Raw genomic sequence first — 24,798 nt, 5'->3', positions numbered from 1 at the left:
CCTGTCTGCAATAGCCTGAGAGAGTATGGCTCGGGCCTCCTCTGAGACCCAATGGCAGCACATGCGCAAACGAGTCCCAGATCATGTGGTAAAACCGTCTAAGAGGCATGCAGTCTTAACTGACCGCAGTACTGGGCTGATGGAAGAGAACATTCTCTTACCAACGGTATCTAGCCTCTTGGATTCCATATCCGGTGGAGTGAAAGCGCCAGAGTTGATTCAGGAAGTGGAGGCCTGGACATCTAAGGTCTCCAGAGTGCAGTGCTAGGTGAGAAAACTGGGGTCCCCTGCAGCGGGGAGGTGGCAGTGGGCAATCATCCTGTGCACAGGAGTCCCTGTGCAGGGTTTGAACCAGGCCCAAGGAGGAAGTCGGTGAGGGGAACAAGTATTCGGAGGGGGCAGTCCACAGTTAAAGCACCTCCGTCAAGACGATAGTCTTCACTGCTACTGAGGGTCCAAAACCTCAGCCGCACTATGCACCACCATAGCAAAAGAGGGCCCCTCATCCATAGCCACAGTAGGAGGGAGCACGAAGCCAATGTTAGGTGAGGTGTCTAACCCACTGACATCCGCCAGATCCTCATACTAGATATACTTGGTATCATTCAATAGATGGCGATATTCCTCATGGTCACCATAAACCTCCCATTCAGCCCTGGCTCCAACCCGGAAGTAATACTTCTAGACGACAATGACATTGTCGATGGACGGTGCCGAGTGGGTCAGCGCAGGAACCGCAGAAGATCTCGATCTCACTGACAATGACACTCCGGATCCGGCACAAAATCAATAGGATCCAAATGGCACCGAGGGCGTTCCAACCAGCATGAATCCAATGGGGGCCCCTCAAGAATCCATGGGGCCCAAGGCCGCTCCGGAGGGGTTGGGTCGCCCAAAAATGAGGGGTAACTCATGTTGTTTGGCTGGGGCTGCCCCGGGAAAATCGGGAAAGTGCGGGGCTAACCCTGGGTGGGGCCCCACAGAGCTACGGGCCTAGCGTGCTGATGCACCGTCTCGTCCATAGATTTGGATGGATGTAGAGAAGTCGAAGACTCTTGGACTTCTTTTTGTGTGACTTATCCGATGACAACTTCAACCGGGACGGCTACTGAAGGGTCCGGCTCCATGATCGGTGTCAGGCAGCGAGGAACTTCAGGGAGTGCTGCCTCAGCGCCTTCTGGTGTATGTCGCGGCAATCCTCGCAGGCCTTCAAGTCATGGGTTTGCTTTAGGCACGATAGACAGACTAAGCAGGGAGTCTGTCACCGACATTTGTCTGTAACAGGTGCCACATGTTTTGAAACCAGCCAGTCTCTTCGGAGACATCCCTGTCACACCAGGAGAAAGGATCTCAAACATTATTGACAAAACATCGGAAAAAGTCAGTCAAAAAGGGACCTATGGGTAGCTCTTCACGGATGTGCGCCAACTGGCAGGAAAAGGAAAAAACTGGAGCCTATACAGGTACTGTGTACGTAATTTCTGGCGTGCACGATGCAGACACAGAGCCAGATGACGTCACCTACTGGCACACAGGGGTACTACTTGAAAGTGTCTGGCTACTGACTGACCCCTGGCGATAACTTTCGGTAAGGAATCTGAAGTTAGTTGTCTCTATCAGATCATTCTGTAAGGGCGGGATGTGTTTGCGTTGTAGAGGACATTTTTTCCTTTTTAAGTGACTATAGCACCAAAAATGAGGAGCTTCTTGCCCTCCTATAGAAGTTCCTAAGAGGGCAACTGAAGCAGAGGTGGAGACTACATGCATAGTTCTACATCAGTACAAGGACCCATGTTTGTGGTGACTTCTGGTGAAAGTTTATCCCTCACTGAAGTGAAGTAAATCTTCTTGGATTGAGACAAGGAGTGCAAAAAACCCAGTAAAAGTCAGTGTGGCTTCATACCCTCTGTTGAGGCCTACCATCAGCTTAAAGCACGTATGAACCAAGGGTGGCCCCCTCTGCAAAAGTGTGGAGATATAAAATAGGCAGCAACGGCCTCAGAGACAGACATGGCCAATCGCGACAACATATCCCTAAATACACATTCATGTATGACTAATACCATTGTCAGTCAAATGCTTCAGCTCATTTTGGGCGCAGCTACCCAAAGATACCTCAACTAAAAATAGATTTGAAAGCTACATTTTAAACCAAATTAGTTCATCTTAAAGAACATTTGTTTTTTTTAATGCTTTTATGTTGTTCAGGCCCGGACTGGCTATTTATTCTACAGAAGACTGATGCCATTGGAGGCCGCTTTTTAAAGGCGTGGAACTGCTGCTGGCGGCACAGGCACTTTCTCCAGCTCCCAAGGATAAGTAAAACAGACACAGGAATTTCAGGAATAGAGAAAGATTAGAGAGTGAGACATAACAGAGAAGGAGACAAAGAATGGAATGGATGGAAAGAGATAAATGGAAGGAAGGGAGAGGTGCTGGTTTCAAAATTTTTGTTGGGTTGCTTTTGGCTCGTAATTCAGCCCTGATGATATTTCTCAATACAGATATTTTTGCCTTGACAGAAAAGCAGAGAGCTGACCCCAGAGGCCCTTGTGGTCACAGCACATTTGAAAAGCAATACATTAAATTTAATGGTTTGGGAGCAGTTTTTACTAGGGTAGGCTAATAAGGTGGTGGTTGCAGTCCATTTGAAAAAGACAACAAATCGTTTTTCCAGCAGGTAAGGATAATGTTTTCAAAAATATAATTGGTAAATACTGTACCAGGCCCTTCTGCCAGTTCCAGAACCATTTGGACTGCTATCTATTCCTTTTTGTTGTAAATGCCTGACATGGTGAATAATATTGTTCTCTGTCCCAGAAAAGCTATATTCCACTGGAGTGAGCCTGAAAACTAGGGTGGGGAATTCAGCTTTGATATAAATTGTAATTTAGTCAATGACTAACATTGAATGTTCATCATCAAAAGGAACCCCATGTTGTAGTTTACAACAAAAGTCTCTTCAGTCGAGTTCTAGGAGAGACAGAGGAAGTTTGGAAGAGGCAACCAGAAAGGGGAGGGAGGTTCCACTTCAAGTAATTTCCAGGGGATCCCTGTCACAGAAGGATTTTCATTCATGTTATTCATAGTGATTCTACAGAACACCCACAAATAATAGAAACATGAATAAAGCTATTGCAGATTAGTTACTCCTGTGCGCCAGTAGGTGGTAGCGATCAGCTTAACATCCATTGTTGGGGTCATTCCCGCCAGAAGTGACACAGCAGTACCTATATAGGAGTCACCCATGCATGCTGGCGTCAGCTTCTTTTCACGACTTTCCATGCCAGAAGCGCAAGCCATGAAGAATATGGACCACTGGTGTGTCAAAACTGGGGCCCTGAAAGAGGTAATTCCTGTCCCTCGAAATCCATTTGCAGAGCGGGGAGGATGGGTGGGTCGGTAAGAAATCTGCATATAGTCTCTACCAGATAAGGAATTACCGAAGGTAAGCAACTAGTTCATCTGATAGAAACTTCTAGCCGCAGGTTCCTTACCTTAAAAATAGATACCACGCAATACCATCCCCGGAGGAGGGTCTGCAAACTAAATTTAAATGAAAAAGTCCTGCAGGACCGAAATGGCAACGTGCCCATCCCTGCAGATTGGACTGTTCAGGCAGCAATGTTTGGTGAACGTGTGCAGTGAAGCCCACGTTTCTGCCAGGCAGATATCTAGGACTGGAAATCTGCATGCTAACAGTGGTCGCAGCTTTAGCTCTGGTGGAATGAGCCGCAAACCTTCAGAAGGTTGCTTCTTGGCCCCAGCGTAGCAGATTTTGATGCAGAGCACAACCCATCTTGGAGATGGTCTGCTTCTGCACCACCATATCCCACAAAGAGTTGGTCGTCCACCTGGAACTCGTGTGCAGTCAAGGTAGTATGACAATGCTCCTTCTGGATCCAGATGGTAGAGTCGCTACTCTTCTTTAGAGGGATGTGGAGGAGCTAAAAGGTAAGGTGATAGATTGGCCTACATGAAAAGAGGTGACCACTTTTGGTAGAAAGGAGGTCCTTGTGCAAAGCACCACTTTGTCAGGATAGACAGAAGTAAGGTGGCTTAGATGATAAGTCCTGCAGCTTGCGCATTCTACGGGCAGATGTAATTGCCACAAGGAAGGCTATTTTCAGTCTGAGAAGCCTGAAGGGACAATTGTGGAAAGGCTCAAAATGAGCGTGCATCAAAAAAGTAAAAACTAAATTAAGGTCCAACTGAGGCATAATGAATGGTGAAGGTGGAAAGAGATGAGTAAGACCTTTGAGAAACCTATGTATAATAGGTGAATTGAACAAAGAAGGTTGGTCAGGCAACCACAAAAATGCAGAGACAGCAGACAGATAGCCCTTCAGAGTGCAGAGAGCACTGCTGAGCAATAAGACTTCAGAAAGAGGAGCAGAAAGGAGATCAATAGTTTTTTCTGCACACCATGTTACAAATTGTTTCCAACAGCAGGGGTATACCGTCTTGGTGGAGACACGCCTGGCTGCCAAGATGACATTACAGACTTCAGGAGGAAGGTCAAAAGCTGTCAACTGTGGCCCCTCAATCTCCACAAAAGAAGGTGGAGAGTGGACAGGTTCAGGTGGAGAACTCTCCACTGCTGCTGCGACAGAAGATCTTCATGAAGGGGCAGCCTGATCGGAGGATCAATGATCATGCAGTAGATCAGGATACCAGACTCTCGGCGCGAGGTCCGGAGCCACAAGTATGACTTAAGCCCGGTCGTTCTGATCTTCTTGGGAACTCTGGGCAGGAGTGGCATGGGCGGAAAGTCATACAGGATGCCTAAACTCTACTAGAGATAAAAAGCGTCTCCAAGCTACAGCTGCCTTGCAAACTCCACCATGCAAAACTGCTGACATTGCGTGTTCTCGGCAGAGGCAAACAGAACTAACCACGACTCTTCACACTGCTGAAAGAGACTTTCCGCCACTTCTGGTTGGAGACACCATTTGTGATCCACTAGGGATCATCTTCGGCTGAGTTCGTCTGCTCTGGAGTTCAGAGAGCTCGCCAGGTGTTGAACCACAAGGGATATGCCCTCCTGTTCCAACCATGCTCAGAGGCACAGGGCATCTTGACAAAGGGTCCAAAACCCCAACCGCCCTGTTTGTTGTAGGACCACATTGTAGTGGTGTTGTATGTTGACATCTGTACCAGCTTTCCCTTGATGGCGGGTAGAAAGGCTTTCAGTGCCAGTCAGATCGCACGGAAATCCAGCAGGTTAACGTAGAGTCCGTATTCTGCCAGAGACCAGAGTCCTCTAATTTCCACCTCTCCCAGATGGCCATCCCATCCGAGGAGTGACGCATCTGTCACTACTGTGGGACCTGGTTGGGTAAAGGAAAGGGTTGTGCCTCTGACCTAATCGAGGTTCGTTAGCCACTACCGGTGGTTACAGATCCTTCTGTATCATAGCCTGAATATCCTGGACTTGTTACTGAGATGAAAGGGAGTGTCTGAATGGGAGTCAGGTTACTTTGGCACATTGATAGTGTACCCCAGCGAGTGCAGGAGGTTCGCTGTAGTATGGAGGAGGGAGGCGACAGCCTGGGGAGAGCCATTTGTCAAGATATGGGAAGACTGGCACCCCTGATCGCATATGAGCTGTAACCACCGCCATCACCTGGGTGGACACCTGTGGGGTGCTGGTAAGGCCAAAGGACAGCACATTAAACTGCAGTGCTTGTGACCTACCGGAAACTGTAGATAGTGCTGGTGGGACGTCAGGATAGGAATATGAAAATTGGCACCCTGCAAGTCCAACGCTACCATCCAGTCTATGGGTACAGGGCAGACAAGACCTGAGCCAGCATGAGCATTTTGAATTTCTCCTTCTTGAGGAAGAGTTTGAGGGTTTGCAGATAAAGAGCAGGATGAAAGCCTCCGTCCTTTTTGGGAACCAGAAAGTAGACGGAACAGCCACACCAGCCTACTTCTGGCACCTAAACACTCTCTATGGCTCCTTTGGCCAAGAGAGCCGTGACCTCCTTGTGGAGAAGGGACAGATGATCTGGCGTCAGCTGGTCGTGGGACTGGGGCATGGAGGAGGCGTAGTCTCGAAGGAGAGGAATTATCCCCTTCGAACAATCTGCAAAATCCACCTGTCCGATGTTCTGGACTGCCAGTGGGGCAGGTGATGGTGAAGCCTGCTGCCAACTGGGTTCACATGGTGATAAATAGACAAACTAGGAGGGTTTGAAGGTTGTTGCAGTCGGGGGTAGGGTGTTGGGGGGGTGACCAGACCACTGGCCACCTGACCCATGAGGTCTGTGGGTACCACACCCTCGCACGCGCAGAGGCTTGGGAGCATGAGCAGTGCAGTGGCTGGGCGGGAATTGGCACAGCTGGAAGCCCCTCCATAGCCATGAAATGAGCAAAGGCAGTTGGGGAAGAATGGGGGCCTGCACCTGCCATGAGAACCATGGACCTGGCCATAGCACGAGAATCATTGAAGCACTTGAGCACCGAATCCACCTAGACTCCTAAGAGACAGGTGCCATCGAAGGGCATGTTCGTAAGGGAAGATTAGACATGCCCCGACAGACAGTCATCGTCAGCCAGGTGTGGTGCCCAACGGCCACTGTAGTGGGAACCGCTCTGCCTAGTGAGTTGGTCGTGTCAAGGCTGCATTGAATTGTGAACTTTGCTGCATCTCTCCCGTCTATGACAGCTTGGGAGAATGCATCCCCGGCCTCCTCTGGGACTTGTGGAAGCACTTTCGCAACCTTATCCCACAGAGTGTGAGAATAACGGTCAAAAAAGGCATGCAGTGTTCACGGACCACAATGCCAGGCTGGCAGAAGAAAACATCTTCTTCACAAATGAGTCCAGCCTCTTGGATTCCCTATCTGGGGAAGCGGTAGGCAAAGTGCCTTGGGAGGTCAAGGCTTGGACCACCAAGCTCTCATCAGTAGGATGTTACGTGAGGACGTTTGGGTTTCCAGGTGCAGGGCGATGGCGCCGGGCAACCGTCCTATTCACAGGAGCTCCTCTGCTGGGTTTGGCCAGGTACTCAAAAGGATGTCAGTAAGGGTGTCACTGAAAGGGAGTAGGGGTTCAGACGTGGAGACTCCGGTTGTAGCACCTCTGTCAAGAAGTTGGTTTTGACTGCCACTGAGGGTAGCTGAAGGTCACGGACCTCGGCTGTCCTCCGCAACATCACTGCATAGGAAGCTCCCTCCTCCGTAGCCAAGGTCGAAAGCAGACCAGCATCTGTATACGTATTCAGGTTCCTCACATTAGTCCATATTCTATTCTTCCTGATAGGGCTGCTATTCTAAAGGGTCCAGTGACCCCTCCCATTCTTCCTCAAGGCCTAGCCCAAGAGAATAGGGCTCAGGCTCCGACCCAGGAGGCAAGGCTCCTGGCGGCATCGGGCAATGCTCATCCGGCTCGGTGTCAGAGTCGGGAATGACAATGGCAGGAAAGGTCGTGATGGTATGACCGGCGTTGCTCCAGATCTAGGAATGGATCCTTGGGGGCCCACTGGTGCTGCTGGAGCGGAACTAGACAGGCCTGCCTAACCCTGCAGGCCCCGAAGGAACAGTTGAGGGGTTGTGCCACCCAAATATGAGGCGCATGGCCTCATTGAACTCCTTCAGTTGGGATGGGGTCGCTTTGGCTACTGGAAAGTCTGGAGGCGCAGAGTCAGCCCAGGCCCAGGTTCCAAGGAACAAGGCCTAGAATGCTGATGTTCCCTCGTTGCGTCCGTCAACGGACGAGGAGAAGTTAAAGAACACTGACAACTTCTTTTTCTTGTGCCTCAGCTTATCTGAATGTCCCTAGATAATGGAGTGAAACAATGTAGACTTTGAGCAATGTGTCCAGTTCTGGGACCTTCCCCTCAACTGTACCTCAACTTGCGAGGAGTTGTATGCCAAGCAGCCACGAGGCACCGCTCCCTGAAAACCTTTGGGTGCATGGCCCGGCAATCGGAGGACAACTTTGAATCATAGTCGCGCTCCAAATACCACAGAGAAGGTGTGGATCTGACACCGACATCAGGCGGGAACGGGCTTTGCAGGGCTTGAATCCCGTCTTATGTGATGGCATCCTCAACACACCAGGTGGAAAATCCTCAAAAATTGGTTGACTAAACATCGAAAAAGTTCAGTCAAAAACTGACTGAGGGTTAGCTCTTCTCTCAAATTAGCGCTGGCTGGGGCGGAAATTAAAGAGGGGGCGTCACAGCGCCTGGGTGGCGCCTATTTAGGTACTGTGATGTCACTTCCGGCATGGACGACTATGAATGTGGAGCAGATCAACTCCACCTATCGGCGTGCAGGGGTACTGCTTACCAAAAATCTTCCGGATCCAGTCTTGCGCCTGGGGAAATTCAAAAGGTAAGGAATCTGTGGCTAGAAGCCTCTTATCAGATAAAACTAGTTCTGAAACGTGGTGGCTCGTTTGAACTATAGACCTAAGGATATGCGAATTTGCAATCATTTATTAAACTAAATACTAGTTTGGAACCTAAATGCCACAGTTCCAATGTGTGTAATCAAGTGTACTTACTTCACTTAAAATGTCTTGTAACTGCTGTAAACTTTGTTCTTTTTCTGCAAGTTCACTCTTCATTTGCTGTACGGTTAAGTTCTCTTGCACAAGTTTTGCTTCTCTAGCCTACGATAAAGCAGATGCAACCAATTATGTACTGGAGTTAAAGGTTTTACTTTAGTAGCCAAGGAATTGGCAAAAAAGACTTGGCTTCATTTTACCACATTGAAGAACAAGTTACTTACCTTCTGTAATACTCTTTCTAGTGGATACCCTACCCAACCGCAGATTAGAATATTGCCAGGCTGCAGACTGTATCATATACAGATATATATATATATATTTTTTTTTCAATGCTCCACATGGGCCCAATGTTCCACGTGGGCCAGTAGGTCTCGCCGTGTAGCTCTGCAGTAACATCATACAACCTTGGAAGTGATAGAGCAAAACTCCATATTAGCACAACCACTACATGCTGAAATCAATTTCTCAATCTTTCTCCTTCCACGCACCAAGGAGTGGAGTACTTCTAACAAATTGCAACTAGCAATGTGCCAAAATCTAACATGGAACTTCATTCGGATGGTCAAAAGTCAATGCCACAGAATGAGGCGATGGGAGGGCAATGAGGAATTTATGGTTAAAAAGAGGATCGACCAGAAAGAGCATTATTGATGGTAAGTAACTTGCTCTTCTGAGGGATACTTCTAACAGCAGATTCCTCACCTTCAGAATAGACACCAAAGCAGTACTTGACAAAGATGGAGTGTTTGAAGAGTGTCTTAGACTATGAAGTCTTGCAGGACTGAGTGGGCAAAATGTTGAAGCTGGCTTACAAAGAAGAAGTATTTTGTGAACATGTGTTGTGAAGCCCATGTCACAGCATGAAAGATATCCAGAACCAATACCCCCTTGACAATGCCATCGTAATGACCCATGTCCTGGTGGAAAAAGGATGATGTGGAGTTAGCTCTCTGCTGTAGCCTAAGTGCCCCAGATCTCCACCTCCCATAGATGGTGCATCCCAAACCAGTAACAATGCATTGGTTACAACTCTTGACATCTGGGTGGGGAAAGGAGTGTGGCCTGCCAATTGTCAGATTGGCGTTAGTCTGCCACTGAGGTTCTGAGTCGTCTCTTGCAAGATCTGGACTAAGTCAGAGAGGCAGGTATGGTGCTGGGCCTACTGAAATTTCAGGTTCCATTGAAGTGTCAGCATGTGCCCATCTGTTAAACAGGATGAGGAAGACGCAAGACCAGGAATTAGTATTTGACAGTAATTACTATTAATGGATACGTTTGATAAGTTATAAATCCCCATACTAACAGCAATCAGCAATCTTGGGAAACAACCTCTCAGATAAGCAGTGCATACCTACACAATCTGGCTGAATAGCACCTAAAGCATGCCTCTCCTGCTCCAGCCAAGCACACAATAAGTGCAAACTGGCTGACACTGTGAAGCCTTACCATACGACTTTAGTCCAGAATTGCAAATCCTGTTGTCACAATACAGAAATAGCTGAAAGGAGGGCGCTGCCAAAGGCATCATAGAATGCTAATACATGGACCTTTGGGATTTGAGGCCTCTCTTTCACAAGTGGCACTCGGAAACTCTGCTCTTGTTGGTGCAACAAAGGGCAAGTGACCAGAAATAGTTTCCAGTATTGCTTGAACAGTCAACAGATTAGACACATCATTGCCAACAAAAAAGACAATCTGTTCTTCCCAGTACTGTAAACTGAACTTGTAAAGAAGAGATGCATAGGAGATATTTGGGCTTCTTCAATCACACTCATTTCTAGCTCCAGAAAAATGATTCAGTTGAGCTCATTCTATGAAAATAGACAGAGGAATCAGATATTTTCAGTGTGGACACAAATGGCATTTGTCATCTCTTGAACCCTTTAAATACGACCGTATTTAATCATAAAGTTCATATTTCCCCAGATAAACGTGAAATATAGTATCAAGATGGAGACCTGGAAACAATTACAGGGAACCCTGCAAATTAAATTCTTGGAGTTATTACTGCTTTAAGATATCACAAGGTTTAGCTGCAAGAAGCTATCAAACCCAGATGGGATTTTCCTTTCAGTTAAGACCCAGGAGGAAAATTCAGAAAGACATCGAACCTAAAGTTTAAAAAACACTCATCTAAAGTTCATGCTTTATTGTCGACAAAATAGAGAGAAGATTCACTCCTATCTAAAATTACACTAACATTGCTTAACGTAACACAACACATCATTGTTATTATGCTAGGTTCCTCAGAGCACATGCCTTTCACCATTTAGTTATATTTGATCTTGGTGTTCAATGACATACGTTTAAAAAAAAGTAGAGGTGGTGTGGCACACCTGGGGTGTAGTGAAGGTTTAAATAGGTAATCTATTGCAGAAGATTAAACACGTTTCTGGGCGCCTCAGGAATAGTCCCTTCTGGCTGATGAGGGACTCTTGTAGTATACTAATTTCGAGCAGGTGTGGGAGATTCCCACACTGTTTCCTGTGGGCGCTCCTGCGGAGGCAAGTATAGCTTCTGGTTTTGTCTTTATCAATCAAATTCAGGAATCCAATCAATTCATCATAAGTTTATTCTTAAAGGTCATATATTGCATTCATAATGACTCCAATAATGTTATTCAAGGTTTAAACGGTGAAAAAACGCTTCCAAATGCAAAAATCCCTATGCATTTCGGGACAAAAGTCCCTTCATCAGGGGACTCTTGGTAATCTGTGAAGGAAACAAACACTGTTTCAGGAAATGAACGTGACCCTGAGTTTAAAAATAAAGGAATGAAAAGTAAAGCCAAAGGACCATGGGCAAAAGCGGAAGAAAAAGAAAAAGAAAAACGGGAGGAAAAGCCAGGTATTGTGCAACTAAAACGCGGTGCTAAGTGAGTGAGAACAGGGTGATAAATGGGTCAAAGTGATAAGTAAAATAGGACCTAGTGCAAAGGGAAAAGCCTTTACGAAGTTCGTGCATAATTGCATGCGAAAATCAAACGGTGCGGAATGTGTACATTTCGAGTCAAAAACCAACCAAGTAAACACCCGGGTGTGCGCAGGTTAAATGCACAGTGATACGCAAACAAAAGTCAAACTGAAATTAAATGAAGAATCTCACCAAGCTAGTTGAATAACCGCGTTCTGTAACGGGTATCAGCAGAATCATTACGCGGAAGTGAGAAAGTGTGTTATGAAGACGCCCGGAAAACATCGAAAGAAGACTGGAGGGTGTACGGTGTATGGCGTATATTATGGTGAAAACCCCAGAACATCGGGGAAAGTGACAACTGTGTAAACTACAGATTTAAATGTTCAGAAAATTGGATAGGGTAAAAGGAAAACAGAACATTAACTGAGCATTAACTGCGCGTAAAAATGATTTTAACGTCGATCGGTGGGACACAAAAGTGTCGACCATCTTAGGTAGGGAATATATAATTTAGATAGATGGTGAGGGACAGGGAAAGGAGTAGAGACAAATTATAGCAAAAAGGGAAAGGAATGAGTGCCATAAGATAAATGGAATGGGTAGAAGGGCACATAAACTAAAGAGAGAAAACTAAAGGGAGAGTACTGTAGGAAGATGCATTAGGAATAGAAACAACATAATATCCAATTGGGTTGTATGAAAAAATCTTCATCACAAAATGTGAAAAAAGTTAAGTTGAGGAAAAGTGAAAAAAAAATGCTGAAGGAAGAATAAAAGAATGATAGAGAATGAAACTAAAAAAAAAAGAAATTCGAAAGCATAAAAATTGGAGATGAGCCAGACAGAATATATAAGAGCATGTGCAAAGAAAACAACTGTATTCAATCCGTTCATTGAGTCCTTTTGGTTGGCACGAGTCCAACAACTTTATCCAGAAGAGTTTGTGTTGTAGTAACTTTTTGCGATTGTCAATGCCAGGTCTCATCGGGACAACCTCCAGTACAAGGAACCTTAACTGGCTGATGTTGTGTTGGGATGAGGTAAAGTGAGCAGCTAGGGGGGATTTCAAGGTCTTGTTTCTTATTGTGCTTTTGTGCTCAGTGAGGCGAATTTTGATTTTTCTTTCGGTTTTTCCGACGTAAGGTAAGCCGCAGAGGCACTTTAGTAAGTAAACCAAGTTCATGGAATCACAAGTGGCGTTAGTTCTTAGTTTGATCTGTTTGCCAGACAGAGGATGGTTGATGAAGTTGCCTCTAATAATGTTGTTGCAGTGACTGCAATTGTGACATGGTTTAGTTCCTGAAAAAACTGTATCCGGTGATTTGGGTTTGCGTTTTCAAATTGTTCGCTCGTTGGTAAGCGAACAGTGGAGTACAGTTAAATATTCCACGGAAGTCTGGTTCGAATTGGATCATCTGCCAGTTGCTTAAGATAATATTCTTGATAGACAAACTTCTAGAAGAGTATCTGGACACAAATACTGGTCTTTCACTGTTAGCGGTGTTGATGCGGGGGGTCAAGAGGTCATTTCTATTCATTCGCATGATGCGGTCTCGAGCAGCTTGCAAGGTAAATTCAGGGTATTTTCTCTCCCTGTATTTTTGCAGGATGTTCTTTTCAGTTTGGAGATATTCTTCAGGTTCTGAACAAATCCTTTTGGCCCTCATTAGCTGAGAAAAGGGTAGGTGTTTCTTCAAAGGAGTTGGGTGACAGCTAGTGTACATGAGTACATTATTCCGATCAGTGGCTTTCACAAACAGTGAAGTTTTTATGTTGACATTATCAAGGGTGACTAAGATGTCCAGAAAAGGTAAACTTTTGGTATCCGCATTTAAGGTGAATCGTATGTGATCGTCCACACCGTTGATGTGGGAAATGAATTCAGGTATCTCTTCAGGTAATCCTGCCCAAATTAAAAAAATATCGTCAATGTATCGCCAGTATGTTTCAATTTTTTTGTTCCATTGAGCGTTGTGCAAGATGTTGTCGAGTTCAAGCCGATGCATGAACAGATTCGCGTAACTAGGAGCTGCACAGTTGCTCATTGATGTACCCACTAGCTGCATGAAAAACTCGTAATTCCAAGTGAAGTAGCTGTGGTATAGGGTGAATTGCATGAGCTCCAGTAGTAGCACTTTCAAATCATCTTTCATAGGGTACAAAAGTAAAAAAGATTCCATAGCTTCAATACCCCTGTTGTGTGGTATTGAAGTGTACAGGGAACACACGTCGATGGTAACCAAGGTGTGCAGAATATTTGGGTTTAGAGTCACTTTTTGTAATTGGTTGAGGACATCTGTAGTGTCACGTATGTATGTGGACATGCCCCTCACAATGGGCTGAAGGTACATGTCAACAAACTTCCCAGTAGGTTCGTGGATGGAATTCCTCGTAGACACAATAGGCCTGAACGGCGGTTGGTGTAGATTAAAGTGCCCCTGCGGCTTACCTTACGTCGGGAAAACCGAAAGAAAAATCAAAATTCGCCTCACTGAGCACAAAAGCACAATAAGAAACAAGACCTTGAAATCCCCCCTAGCTGCTCCCTTTACCTCATCCCAACACAACATCAGCCAGTTAAGGTTCCTTGTACTGGAGGTTGTCCCGATGAGACCTGGCTTTGACAATCGCAAAAAGTTACTACAACGCAAACTCTTCTGGATAAAGTTGTTGGACTCGTGCCAACCAAAAGGACTCAATGAACGGATTGAATACAGTTGTTTTCTTTAAACATGCTCTTATATATTCTGTCTGGCTCATCTCCAATTTTTATGCTTTCGAATTTCTTTTTTTTTTTGTTTCATTCTCTATCATTCTTTTATTCTTCCTTCAGCATCTTTTTTCACTTTTCCTCAACTTAACTTTTTTCACACTTTGTGATGAAGATTTTTTCATACAACCCAATTGGATATTATGTTGTTTCTATTCCTAATGCATCTTCCTACAGTACTCTCCCTTTAGTTTTCTCTCTTTAGTTTATGTGCCCTTCTACCCATTCCATTTATCTTATGGCATTCATTCCTTTCCCTTTTTGCTATAATTTGTCTCTACTCCTTTCCCTGTCCCTCACCATCTATCTAAATTATATATTCCCTACCTAAGATGGCCGACACTTTTGTGTCCCACCGATCGACGTTAAAATCATTTTTACACGCAGTTAATGCTCAGTTAATGTTCTGTTTTCCTTTTACCCTATCCAATTTTCTGAACATTTAAATCTGTAGTTTACACATTTGTCACTTTCCCCGATGTTCTGGGGTTTTCACCATTATATACGCCATACACCGTACACCCTCCAGTCTTCTTTCTATGTTTTCCGGGCGTCTTCATAACACACTTCCTCACTTCCGCGTAATGATTCTGCTGATACCCGTTACAGAACGCGGTTATTCAACTAGCTTGGTGAGATTCTTCATTTAATTTCAGTTTGACTTATGTTTGCGTATCACTGTGCATTTAACCTGCGCACACTCAGGTGTTTACTTGGTTGGTTTTTGACTCGAAATGTACACATTCCGTACCGTTTGATTTTCGCATGCAATTATGCACGAACCTCGTAAAGGCTTTTCCCTTTGTACTAGGTCCTATTTTACTTATCACTTTGACCCATTTATCACCCTGTTCTCACTCACTTAGCACCGTGTTTTAGTTGCACAATACCTGGCTTTTCCTCCCGTTTTTAGGTTTTGCTGGCAATGCGTACGAAGTACGCATGCGCTAGCAAAATCCTTATGTTTCTCTGTTTGGGTCGGGTATCCGCCCCCTCCTCGCCCCCTCCTCCCATTGGCTAGCTCCATAAATGGAGGCTAGCCATTGGGAGCCGGATCTGTCCGTCAAAGGCCGGACCAGATTCGGGGGCGTTCCCGACATTTTTTCCCTCTCCGCCTCTGCGATGTCGTCATCGCGGCGGTGGGCGGAGTTTCGTTTTTTTTTTTATTTGGTTGTTTTTCCCATTACGCGGCTGGAGGAAGTCGAGGTGAGTGTTTGTTAATGAATGTGCATCTTCGTCCAGGTCCCGGTCCCGCTCCCCCCCCTCCCCTCCGCCCGCAGCTCCTTCCGTCCTGCTCTTCCCCCCCCCTCCCTCCGCCCGCAGTCCTTCTTCGTCCCGGTCCCGCTCCCCCCCTCCCCTCCGCCCGCAGCTCCTTCCGTCCTGCTCTTCCCCCCTCCCTCCGCCCGCAGTCCTTCGTCCCGGTCCCGCTCCCCCCCCTCCCCTCCGCCCGCAGCTCCTTCCGTCCTGCTCTTCCCCCCTCCCTCCGCCCGCAGTCCTTCGTCCCGGTCCCGCTCCCCCCCCCTCCCCTCCGCCCGCAGCTCCTTCCGTCCTGCTCTTCCCCCCTCCCTCCGCCCGCAGTCCTTCTTCGTCCCGGTCCCGCTCCATACACCCTGATTGGCAGACAGATGAACTGGGCTCACTGGCCCAAAAACTGGGCTACCCCTGCTGCACCATAATGACCATCATAATTTGTTTGCCTTGCCGCCAACTCGCCAGCTACCACCACTAGGGAGACTGAATGAGGCACTCGACTACTGTACTTACTGCCTGTCTTCTCCAGCTGGACGCTGAATACTAGTTTAAAAATAAGCACTGTCAAAGCCAACTGTTCTAATCTTTGGAACCTACTGGATTTGCCCCAATGCTTTTTGACGATTCTGAACAGCCTCGATATGGCAAAGCTTTTGCCAATGCTCTTTGTATCTGCCAGAAAAAGAGAGAAAAGAAGGTGCAATGCAACAACTAAGACGCTGCTGGTGCTAGCTTCATTCTGTCGGCATGTGCATGAGTCACAGTGCATGCATATGGCTACAGAATGATACAGGCAACATTTTGTTTGTGTGAATGATCTACTTTGACACTATAAGTGTGCAAATGCGCTTTTTGTGGAGGACCTGCAGCAATTTGCCTGGCTCTTCCAAAAATGTGAATTTAAAAAAAAAGTGCAGCAGGGAGTGGGTTGAGGTGAAGTATCAGGGTGTGACTAGGGAGCATAAGAGGGAGAGAGCGCAACATGAGCTGTAGGTGGAGAAGCACATGCGGGAGACAAGGGAAGGAGGGACAAACCCACACGGGTGACTGCAGCATCAACCATGGGGGCAGGGAGAGGTACATTTGCGTGAGGGAGCCAGCAGCAAAGAGGGTGAGAGCAAACAGAGAGTGGCGGCAGGTATTTGGCAGGGAGAGGGGAGGGAAAGACTACAGAGAGAGCTGGAAAACACATGCACTCTGATGGAGTGTTAAACCAAAAATAACAAGCATTTACAATGCAACGGTTTCGCCTTTGCAAAAGTTAGAGCTATTGGCATTGTAAATGACAAAATTTTTATTTATGTGTTGGTTTTGAAAACAGATAAATAAATGGCATTGTCATTTACATTGCCAATAGCTTAATCTCTTGCAAACCCAAACCTACCCATTATCTACACACTCCCTCTCAGACTTCTTGCTGTGTACAACCCTTTTCACACTCCTCTTTTATCTGCACAATCCCTCTCTCTCTCACTCCTACATCATCATCTCTCTCCCCAGTCGGTCACCTTTGAAGTCCTTTTTACACCTGTTGGTTACCTATGCGGTCGGTTCATCTCTAACAACAGTGTATAACTTGCACAGGGGGCTCGTAGTGTGTGGAGGGCTCTGTGTGGGTGTGTGGGGGGCTCTGTGTGGGTGGCTCTGTGTGGGTGTGTGGAGGGCTCTGTGTGGGTGTGTGGAGGGCTCTGTGTGGGTGTGTGGGGGGCTCTGTGTGGGTGTGTGGAGGGCTCTGTGTGGGTGTGTGGAGGGCTCTGTGTGGGTGTGTGTGGGGACTCTGTGTGGGGGGGCTCTGTGTGGGTGTGTGGGGGGGGCTCTGTGTGGGTGTGTGGAGGGCTCTGTCTGGGTGTGTGGGGAGGCTCGCAGTGTGTGTGAGGGCTCTGTGTGGGTGTGTGGGGGGGGCTCTGTGTGGGTGTGTGTGTGGGGGGCGGTGTGGGTGTGGGTGTGTGTGGCATTTGCGAGAGATTAAGCTATTGGCATTGTAAATGACAATGCAATTTATTTATCGTTTTCAAAAAGAAAACAAATAAAAAAATTGTCATTTACAATGCCAATAGCTCTAACTTTTCCAAAGGCAAAACCGTTGCATTGTAAATGCTTGATCTTTTTCTTTTTCTTCCGCTTTTGCCCATGGTCCTTTGGCTTTACTTTTCATTCCTTTATTTTTAAACTCAGGGTCACGTTCATTTCCTGAAACAGTGTTTGTTTCCTTCACAGATTACCATGAGTCCCCTGATGAAGGGGCTTTTGTCCCGAAATGCATAGGGATTTTTGCATTTGGAAGCGTTTTTTCACCGTTTAAACCTTGAATAACATTATTGGAGTCATTATGAATGCAATATATGACCTTTAAGAATAAACTTATGATGAATTGATTGGATTCCTGAATTTGATTAATAAAGACAAAACCAGAGGCTATACTTGCCTCCGCAGGAGCGCCCACAGGAAACAGTGTGGGAATCTCCCACACCTGCTCGAAATTAGTATACGTTTAGAAAAGACATTCAGCATGCAAGAAAGCTATGAGCCAGCCATCACAGTTCATCTCCTAGAATGCAAATTTATGAGTGAATTTTAGGTGGCTGAACTAAAGTGACTCAAAAATAGTGCCATTTCCAATTGATAACAACAAAACTGCCTAGCTTTGTGAAGCACATGAAGCCACGTTTGAAGTATCCATTATTGGCTCAAAGCAGAGCATTCGACTTCTCCGCCATATGAGCCTAGTTGTCAATAAAGTGGATTCCATTTGCAATAGAAAAGCTTTCAGCCACAGTTTGAAAAAACTTGAAAAGTATATGGAGCCCATCTGTCTGCACATTAAAGAACAACGATGGACGTGGAGCCGATCGATTCCATCTTCCGGCACACAGGTGTCTTTGTCCTCATCCAGCTAAAGTTCTCTTGACATCCAACATCTGCACTCCACAGCCTTGCTAAATTTGCTGCCTCGTTTGGCTGATGGCTGTCCAACTCTATCATTAAGGATGTGATGAAACACCAAATCAAACACCAAAATTACCTTCTTGTGTCTTTGTGTAACATGTCAGCTCTAAACTTATGAAAAATGGTATTGTACCCTAGCTTGAAAAAGTTTGTTTACATATAAAGAAAATATTAAGAAATGTGCTAAGGTTTTAAATTTAAGCCTAATGAGTGGAGTGACTGAATACAAGCACAGGAAAATATTCAGATAACGAGATAGTTTGATTATTGTAATAGACAACAGATAAGTTCAATTAATGGTGTAGCCAAAGGCAGTTTCAATAAGTATGAGATTGAGGAGGACATAAAGAGCATATTGAGGAAATCTTTAGTGATTTGTGCAAGATATTTCAAGAATGTATTAGTAAGCGAAGCCGGCTGCAATCAGTGTCAATTAGAGGCTAATTGGCATGAACAGAAATATCACACAAAATGGGTGTGTGTATCAGATGGAGACACATACTCAGATCATGATTGATATCTTAAATACATCTGGTTTATCGCAGGCTCTTCTGCAACATTTATAAAGAGGGTCTTGCTCCTTCTGTGGGGCCTACTAAGGGATCTTTGAAGGACAGGGCAGATAAGGAGAATACCTGCTAGATGCAACGTACACTCCTGCATCTCTGGTCTTAACATCAGTTTTTAACATTTGCAACTGCACAGATTTTGCTACCCCTTGCAAAGGTCTATCTGGTTCATTAGCCCCTGTCTTTAACAACATACTAAACAAAACCTTACCAAATACTATGTAATTCTTCAAAGAATGTGCACATCTTGTGGCTAACTCAGGGCCACTAGGCAATTTCCTCATTTATGTGAATTCTCTTTTGTTCAGACTTTCCCATGGGCTTATTTGTGCAGCACTGGAATGAGTATCCTTACTATTACAAAAAATCAGACCCAACTGCTTAAAGTTGCTTTTGTTATATAGTGGACACATCCAGGTTGAAATGGACTTGCACACGATTGACATACACTTCCAGTTACCCAACATTAACTCTTTACCACTGGAGCAAGGCTTCTCAATCACTTTCTTCTCTATCTCACATAGGTACATTCCTTTGTTCAAGTGAAAATATTTTTTCCAGGCAATGTGGAAGCTGTTAATACTTTTAAAGATACAGAACCCATGTTGGAGGAGCAGGTAAGGTTTCTTCTTAAAGACTCCTGCCACACTTCCTCACAAGAATCTCTACCATCAGCATACTCAATGAATGAGGTCTTAATAACTTTGGAAACTGAAATGAATAAATTTCTAGCCATGATGAACCCATTAATCAGCTTCTGGTAACTTAGGGTTGCAATTCCCTAGGCTGTCATGATGTATCAGAGGAAAAACATCATTCCCTTCCTGGAAAATATTTTTATGAATGAATTGCCACTCGTCTGCCAACAAATGCCTCATCAAGTGGCAAATGGCAGCTAATCAGGTTCTTATATTTGGAGCCCGACGCCGATCCTACACCAGGTATTACTCAATGAAGATTACAGGGATGACAGAAGTAAAGAAAAATGGAGCAATCCTTTTCTGGCTAAACAGTGTAGTTCCGCCAATAAGCCACCATCTCATTTTATATAGCAGAAGGGAACTGGCCTAATAGATATGAACGTTAGCAGTCCAAATAATGAAACATTACCACCTGCCTAAATACCTTGGTTCTCTCGTCTGATACTGGGAATCCTTCATGGACTGGGGTCCTTTGGAAGGGGGTTGAGCGGGGAACGTCCATGTCAATGAAGTCAAAACACTGCGCTGCCATTACCACGCGTCTTTTACAACGCAAGTCGTTACCACGACTTGAGCTGGAGGGCGCTCTAGACTAAGGAATAGTAGATTTACTATTCCAACACCTTCCCTACTGTACGTAGGCTGGAGTTGGAATAGTAAATCTTACTATTCCTAAGTCCAGCACCCTACAGCGCAAGACGTGGTAATGACTTGCGTTGTAAAAGATGCGTTGTGATGTACCGCGATCTAAAAGATCGCGTTGTAACATCATACAACTGGTGGAGCAGAGAGGTGAAGGGGACTACTTAACTACCCCAAAGCAATTATGGCTATGTCATGCCAGAGGTCGAGAGCTACTTACGTTCAACAACAGTTCTCCGGGATAGGTATATTTCGTAGAGTTAAAACTACTGACGTACCCATGCCCCACCACCCATGTTTTACGGGTTTCCCAGAGCAAACATAATAACTTACGTTCTAGCACCCCCATCAGCAACACAGTTGTTTTATGTACAATCCAATGTTGTAGAGGGAAATCACTTAACATACATATTTCAGAAACTGTTTAGCTGGAAAATGCTGATGTTCCATTCACGGTGACTACCCAACAGGTTAATTGTACTGAAAACTAAGTGAAAAAGAGATTATTCTTACTGTAATTTCAAGCGTCATTCCATCAATTTGTTTCTGCTGATTGTCTATGACCTACAAAAACAAACAAATACAAGTGAAGTTCAGTATCCTATTTCTGATAAATTTTGAAAAGTCAGGTTTTTGTCACAAAATGAAAGGGTCCAAGTATAAAATAGGACACATGCAATACATAACCAAACGCAATATTCGTCCGTACAGTACTTCAAAACACAATGCAAGTTGTGCTAAACACCCTACAAGGATTGCTTACGACGTGAAGGGTCTAAGCTTGGTATGGAAATATATAATGCAGGAATTAAAACGAGGACATACTAGCTATTAGCACAGACATCCAAATAATGGTTGAGCGGACTTCCAAAGAAAAGGGCCTTTCACGTTACAGAACAGTGTACGATTTCATGCACGCATATCAAGTATGTAACATGAGGAACTTACAAATCAAGATAAGGCTACAGAAGATATGCATATACAAAATCCATAAACTATTTTAAAAAATGCACAAAGTTCCCAATAACATAGAAAACTATGGGATGGTGTACAACTTGCGTAATTTCATAGTTTCAGCAACTTAGCCAGCATTGCAGATTCAAGGACAACTTGCAGGTACCTGAATGGAAAACCATGAATTTTATTGGTGGGGCAATAGCTCCTCATTTTAAACAATTTCCTGATGTCAGGTGTTGCGCAATAACCAATACCCTGGCATAGTACATGGTGCCTTTCAAAAGGTTCACTCGGGGCATTTCCAAGCAACATGCATGAAACTAGAGCATTGGGAGGTCTCTCCATTTCACAATTTGGCACTGCGGTCTGCTTTTCAACATCTTGTAGATGTGGATTAAGTGGGTGAAGCTTGAGTGCCAGACGAGATCCGCCGCCTGAGCCAGGATCTTCGCGCACCTACGGAGCGAGTTTGCCAGTCACGGACCTTTCAGTTCATAATTGGCGCAAATAGATGGCTAAATCCTTACCCTAATGACAAAACAAGTATGGCATTGCTTTTGGCTGCCATTTTTATGCTGTTTTGAGGTTGCTTGAATCTTTACTCTTTCCTCCTTCATAACGGCAGCCATTTTACATATCTTAGCACACTAATTAACTCTTCCTCTCACCATGAAATGCCGTTGTTACTCTTTTAAAGAGGTTTTGCTTCACTTTAAAACTTTAATTTTCATGCTTTATAATAATTTTATTAAGGACTATACCTCATTAGTTTTATGATGTCTACATGAGCTCTACGCAGTGAAAGCTCTTCTCCTTCGACATATTGTCCTCATGAAGCGCTCCTATTAACCTTTACACCATTGGATCAGAGGGGAATAGTCTATTATGTACCTAATGAATTGCTTCCCTGTTTACCACCCTGTTCTTCATAATAACAGCCATTTTATGCAATTCATCTACTAGCAGCGAAATGCTTCCATGGTCCTGAATTGTAAGACTATTCACGTTGAAAATACACACCTACCGAGACGTACGTCTGTTCCAATCGTTTTGTGACTTCCTTCCCCTATTCAGTCACACATAACTGCACCGGGCATGTTGATATTCCCTCTGGTGCATTCTGGGGAAGTTATCAATAGAATTCCTATAGAACGACCTCTCTCAATTCAGTTGTTCCCGTTGTGCAGGCTCTCTATTGTGGTACTGTGAATTGTGTAGGCAGAGTAAAGAAATGATCACCTCGTCAAATGGTGTCCTGCTCTCAGAAGTCATTGCACTCCTTAAAGGCAGACACCATCCTTCCACAAGCATTTTAGCTGTTACTGTGACAAAGATGTCCTCCTCGCCCTTGCCCTCTATAAAAACCAGCAATGCTACATCTACTCATCAGCGGATTAAGCAAAACCCTCCACCCCTGTCAAACCTTCTTCGCCTGTTTCACTAGAGCTCTTGCTGGAAGAAATCATAGCACTGCGTCCATTTGTGGAATAAGATCTACGTATAAAAAATCTAGATGTTAAATGGTCTCAAATGGAGGCACGAGTTTGGATGGAATAACGTATCAGTGATGTGCAAGATCAAGCAACTATAATTTCAGTTTTGAAAATTTAATTGGCCATGTTAAAAATACACTTGTAAGACTTACAAAATAAAACAGACGCAACAACCTTCGTCTTTATGGTCTTCTGGAAGGTCTTGAAGGCAATGACTCCATCTTGTTCTTCACCACTTTCTTGCCACAGTTAGTGGGCTTACCACCTTCCACAGTTCTGAACAATCAGAGGGCTCATAGGTTAGGTCATCATCCTCAACTTCCTTCATCTTCCCTCAAACCTAGAGGAGTGATTCTTTTCTTTCTCAAATTTACTGATTTGTTTAAAGTCCTCAATGCGGCACAGTCCAAAAAACAACTCCTTTGGCAGGGGATAACGATCTTCATATCACAAAATGTTTCAAAAGTCGCTGCAGCCAGAAGGAAGAAATTCCTGGATCTTCATCCACAACTTCGCTCATTAGGTGTCCGCTTTGGACTTTTTCATCCGTGTCTCTTTAAAGTGACTTTTCAAAACAAAACATCTTCCTTCCCGTATACCGGCGGACCTTAAAAACTTGCTACTTTTGCACTCCACCAGTTCCATTGATACTTCGGGTCCCTCTTCCAGATGAGTGCATTTTTAGGAGTCATATCAATTGTTTTTCACAGACTTTAGCATTTATCTATATTGTATATTTTCTCTCATGTTATTTTGATGTAATTGTATCTTTTTTGCTAAATAACCTCTTTCTTTTTTGCAGGTTCAGTGTTATCTATTCTGTTTATCTTATTGCCTCGTCCTACTCGTGTTGAAGCGCTTTGATCCCTTGCTGTGCCGTCTTCACCCTGTGATGTCACAGACCCCACCCTAATGTTCATCCTTATCAGATATGTTTTTACAGTCGTCATTGTTTGGCATGTGCTGTCTCTTCTTTCATGATCTTCTTCCCTTTTTCCTTTTCCTTTTGCTGCCTGTTTACCTATTCCATTCTTTCTTGCTCTACATTTATACCTAACGTAGAAGACAATTTCTTTGTATATACAGTTGCTTCTTTTATCATTCAGAGATATTGCTGGGAATGTCAAAGGACTTATTATTAACCTGATTAAGAGGCAAAGAACTTTATTGCATTTAGCCAAGTATAATCCTGACCAGGTTCTTCACCAAGATACCCATCTTACCGAACCTGAAGCTCTGAAACTTAAATGTGAATGGGTGGGCTCAAGTTTTTGTTTCTCCAGCTTCTGCAAAGAAGAATGGAGTAATACTCTTATGTTATAAGAAAACAAAGTGTGTAACTATTTCCCAAGTAAATGATACTGAGGGGAGATGGCAAATTATTAAATTACTTATAAATGAGGTCCCCATAACGGTTTGCAATATATATGGTGCTACTCAAATAGATTGCTCCTTTTGGCCTACCATTTCCATTACAGTATGAAGACGACTTTTTTATTTTGGCGGGGTGGGGGTGGGGGCGGGGGTTTGTAATCAAGTCATGGATCATTTTAATCATTTTGTTGATCGTCCGTCACAAGTTAAATTCATACCTCATAAAATTCACAATTTCACTCTTTTCTCACAAAAAGTCTCCTTGTGAATTCATGAAGACACCGTAATCCTACCAGCAAAGAATTTTCTTTTTTCTCTCCCCCATGTGGCTCTCTTTATAGGCTCAATCATATTTTTATCTCTAAACTGCCTCACCAAAACCTTACAAATTTTTCTATTAAACCTATTGTGATTTCTGATCAAGCCCACCTTGTCACCGTTGTTGATTTGCTCTCGGTACATTTCAAATCTAGTAGATTAAGGTTTAACAATTCACTTCTGCCTGACCCAGCTTTTTCCTAATCTTTTATTACTTTTACTGAAGAATTCTTTACCATTTATGAGGCTACTGACATCTATCCTCAGTTTTTGTGGGACACTTTCAAGCATGCTGCACATGGGCACATTATCGAATTAGTTTCAAAAAAAGAAAAAAA

At 44.5% G+C, this 24,798-nt stretch overlaps 1 protein-coding gene across 2 annotated transcripts in view; it reads right to left on the bottom strand.

Moving 5' to 3' along the window:
• CEP85L (centrosomal protein 85L) overlaps positions 1-24,798 on the bottom strand; it is a 519,352-nt gene that overhangs the window by 32,335 nt on the left and 462,219 nt on the right. The window contains exons 10-11 of one of the 2 annotated variants that reach the window (XM_078648480.1): positions 20,832-20,882; positions 8,518-8,625 (exon numbers count right to left, since the gene is read on the bottom strand). In XM_078648480.1, the coding sequence (XP_078504606.1) occupies positions 8,518-8,625; positions 20,832-20,882 (159 nt within the window). The remainder of the gene's footprint in view (positions 1-8,517; positions 8,626-20,831; positions 20,883-24,798) is intronic. The other variant, XM_078648481.1, reaches the window with a different exon arrangement.

Source organism: Lissotriton helveticus, chromosome 6 (genome assembly GCF_964261635.1).
Source record: "Lissotriton helveticus chromosome 6, aLisHel1.1, whole genome shotgun sequence".
Taxonomy (NCBI): Eukaryota; Metazoa; Chordata; class Amphibia; order Caudata; family Salamandridae; genus Lissotriton; species Lissotriton helveticus.
Note: the sequence above shows the minus strand (reverse complement) of the source record. Positions and strands in the feature narration are given on the sequence as shown.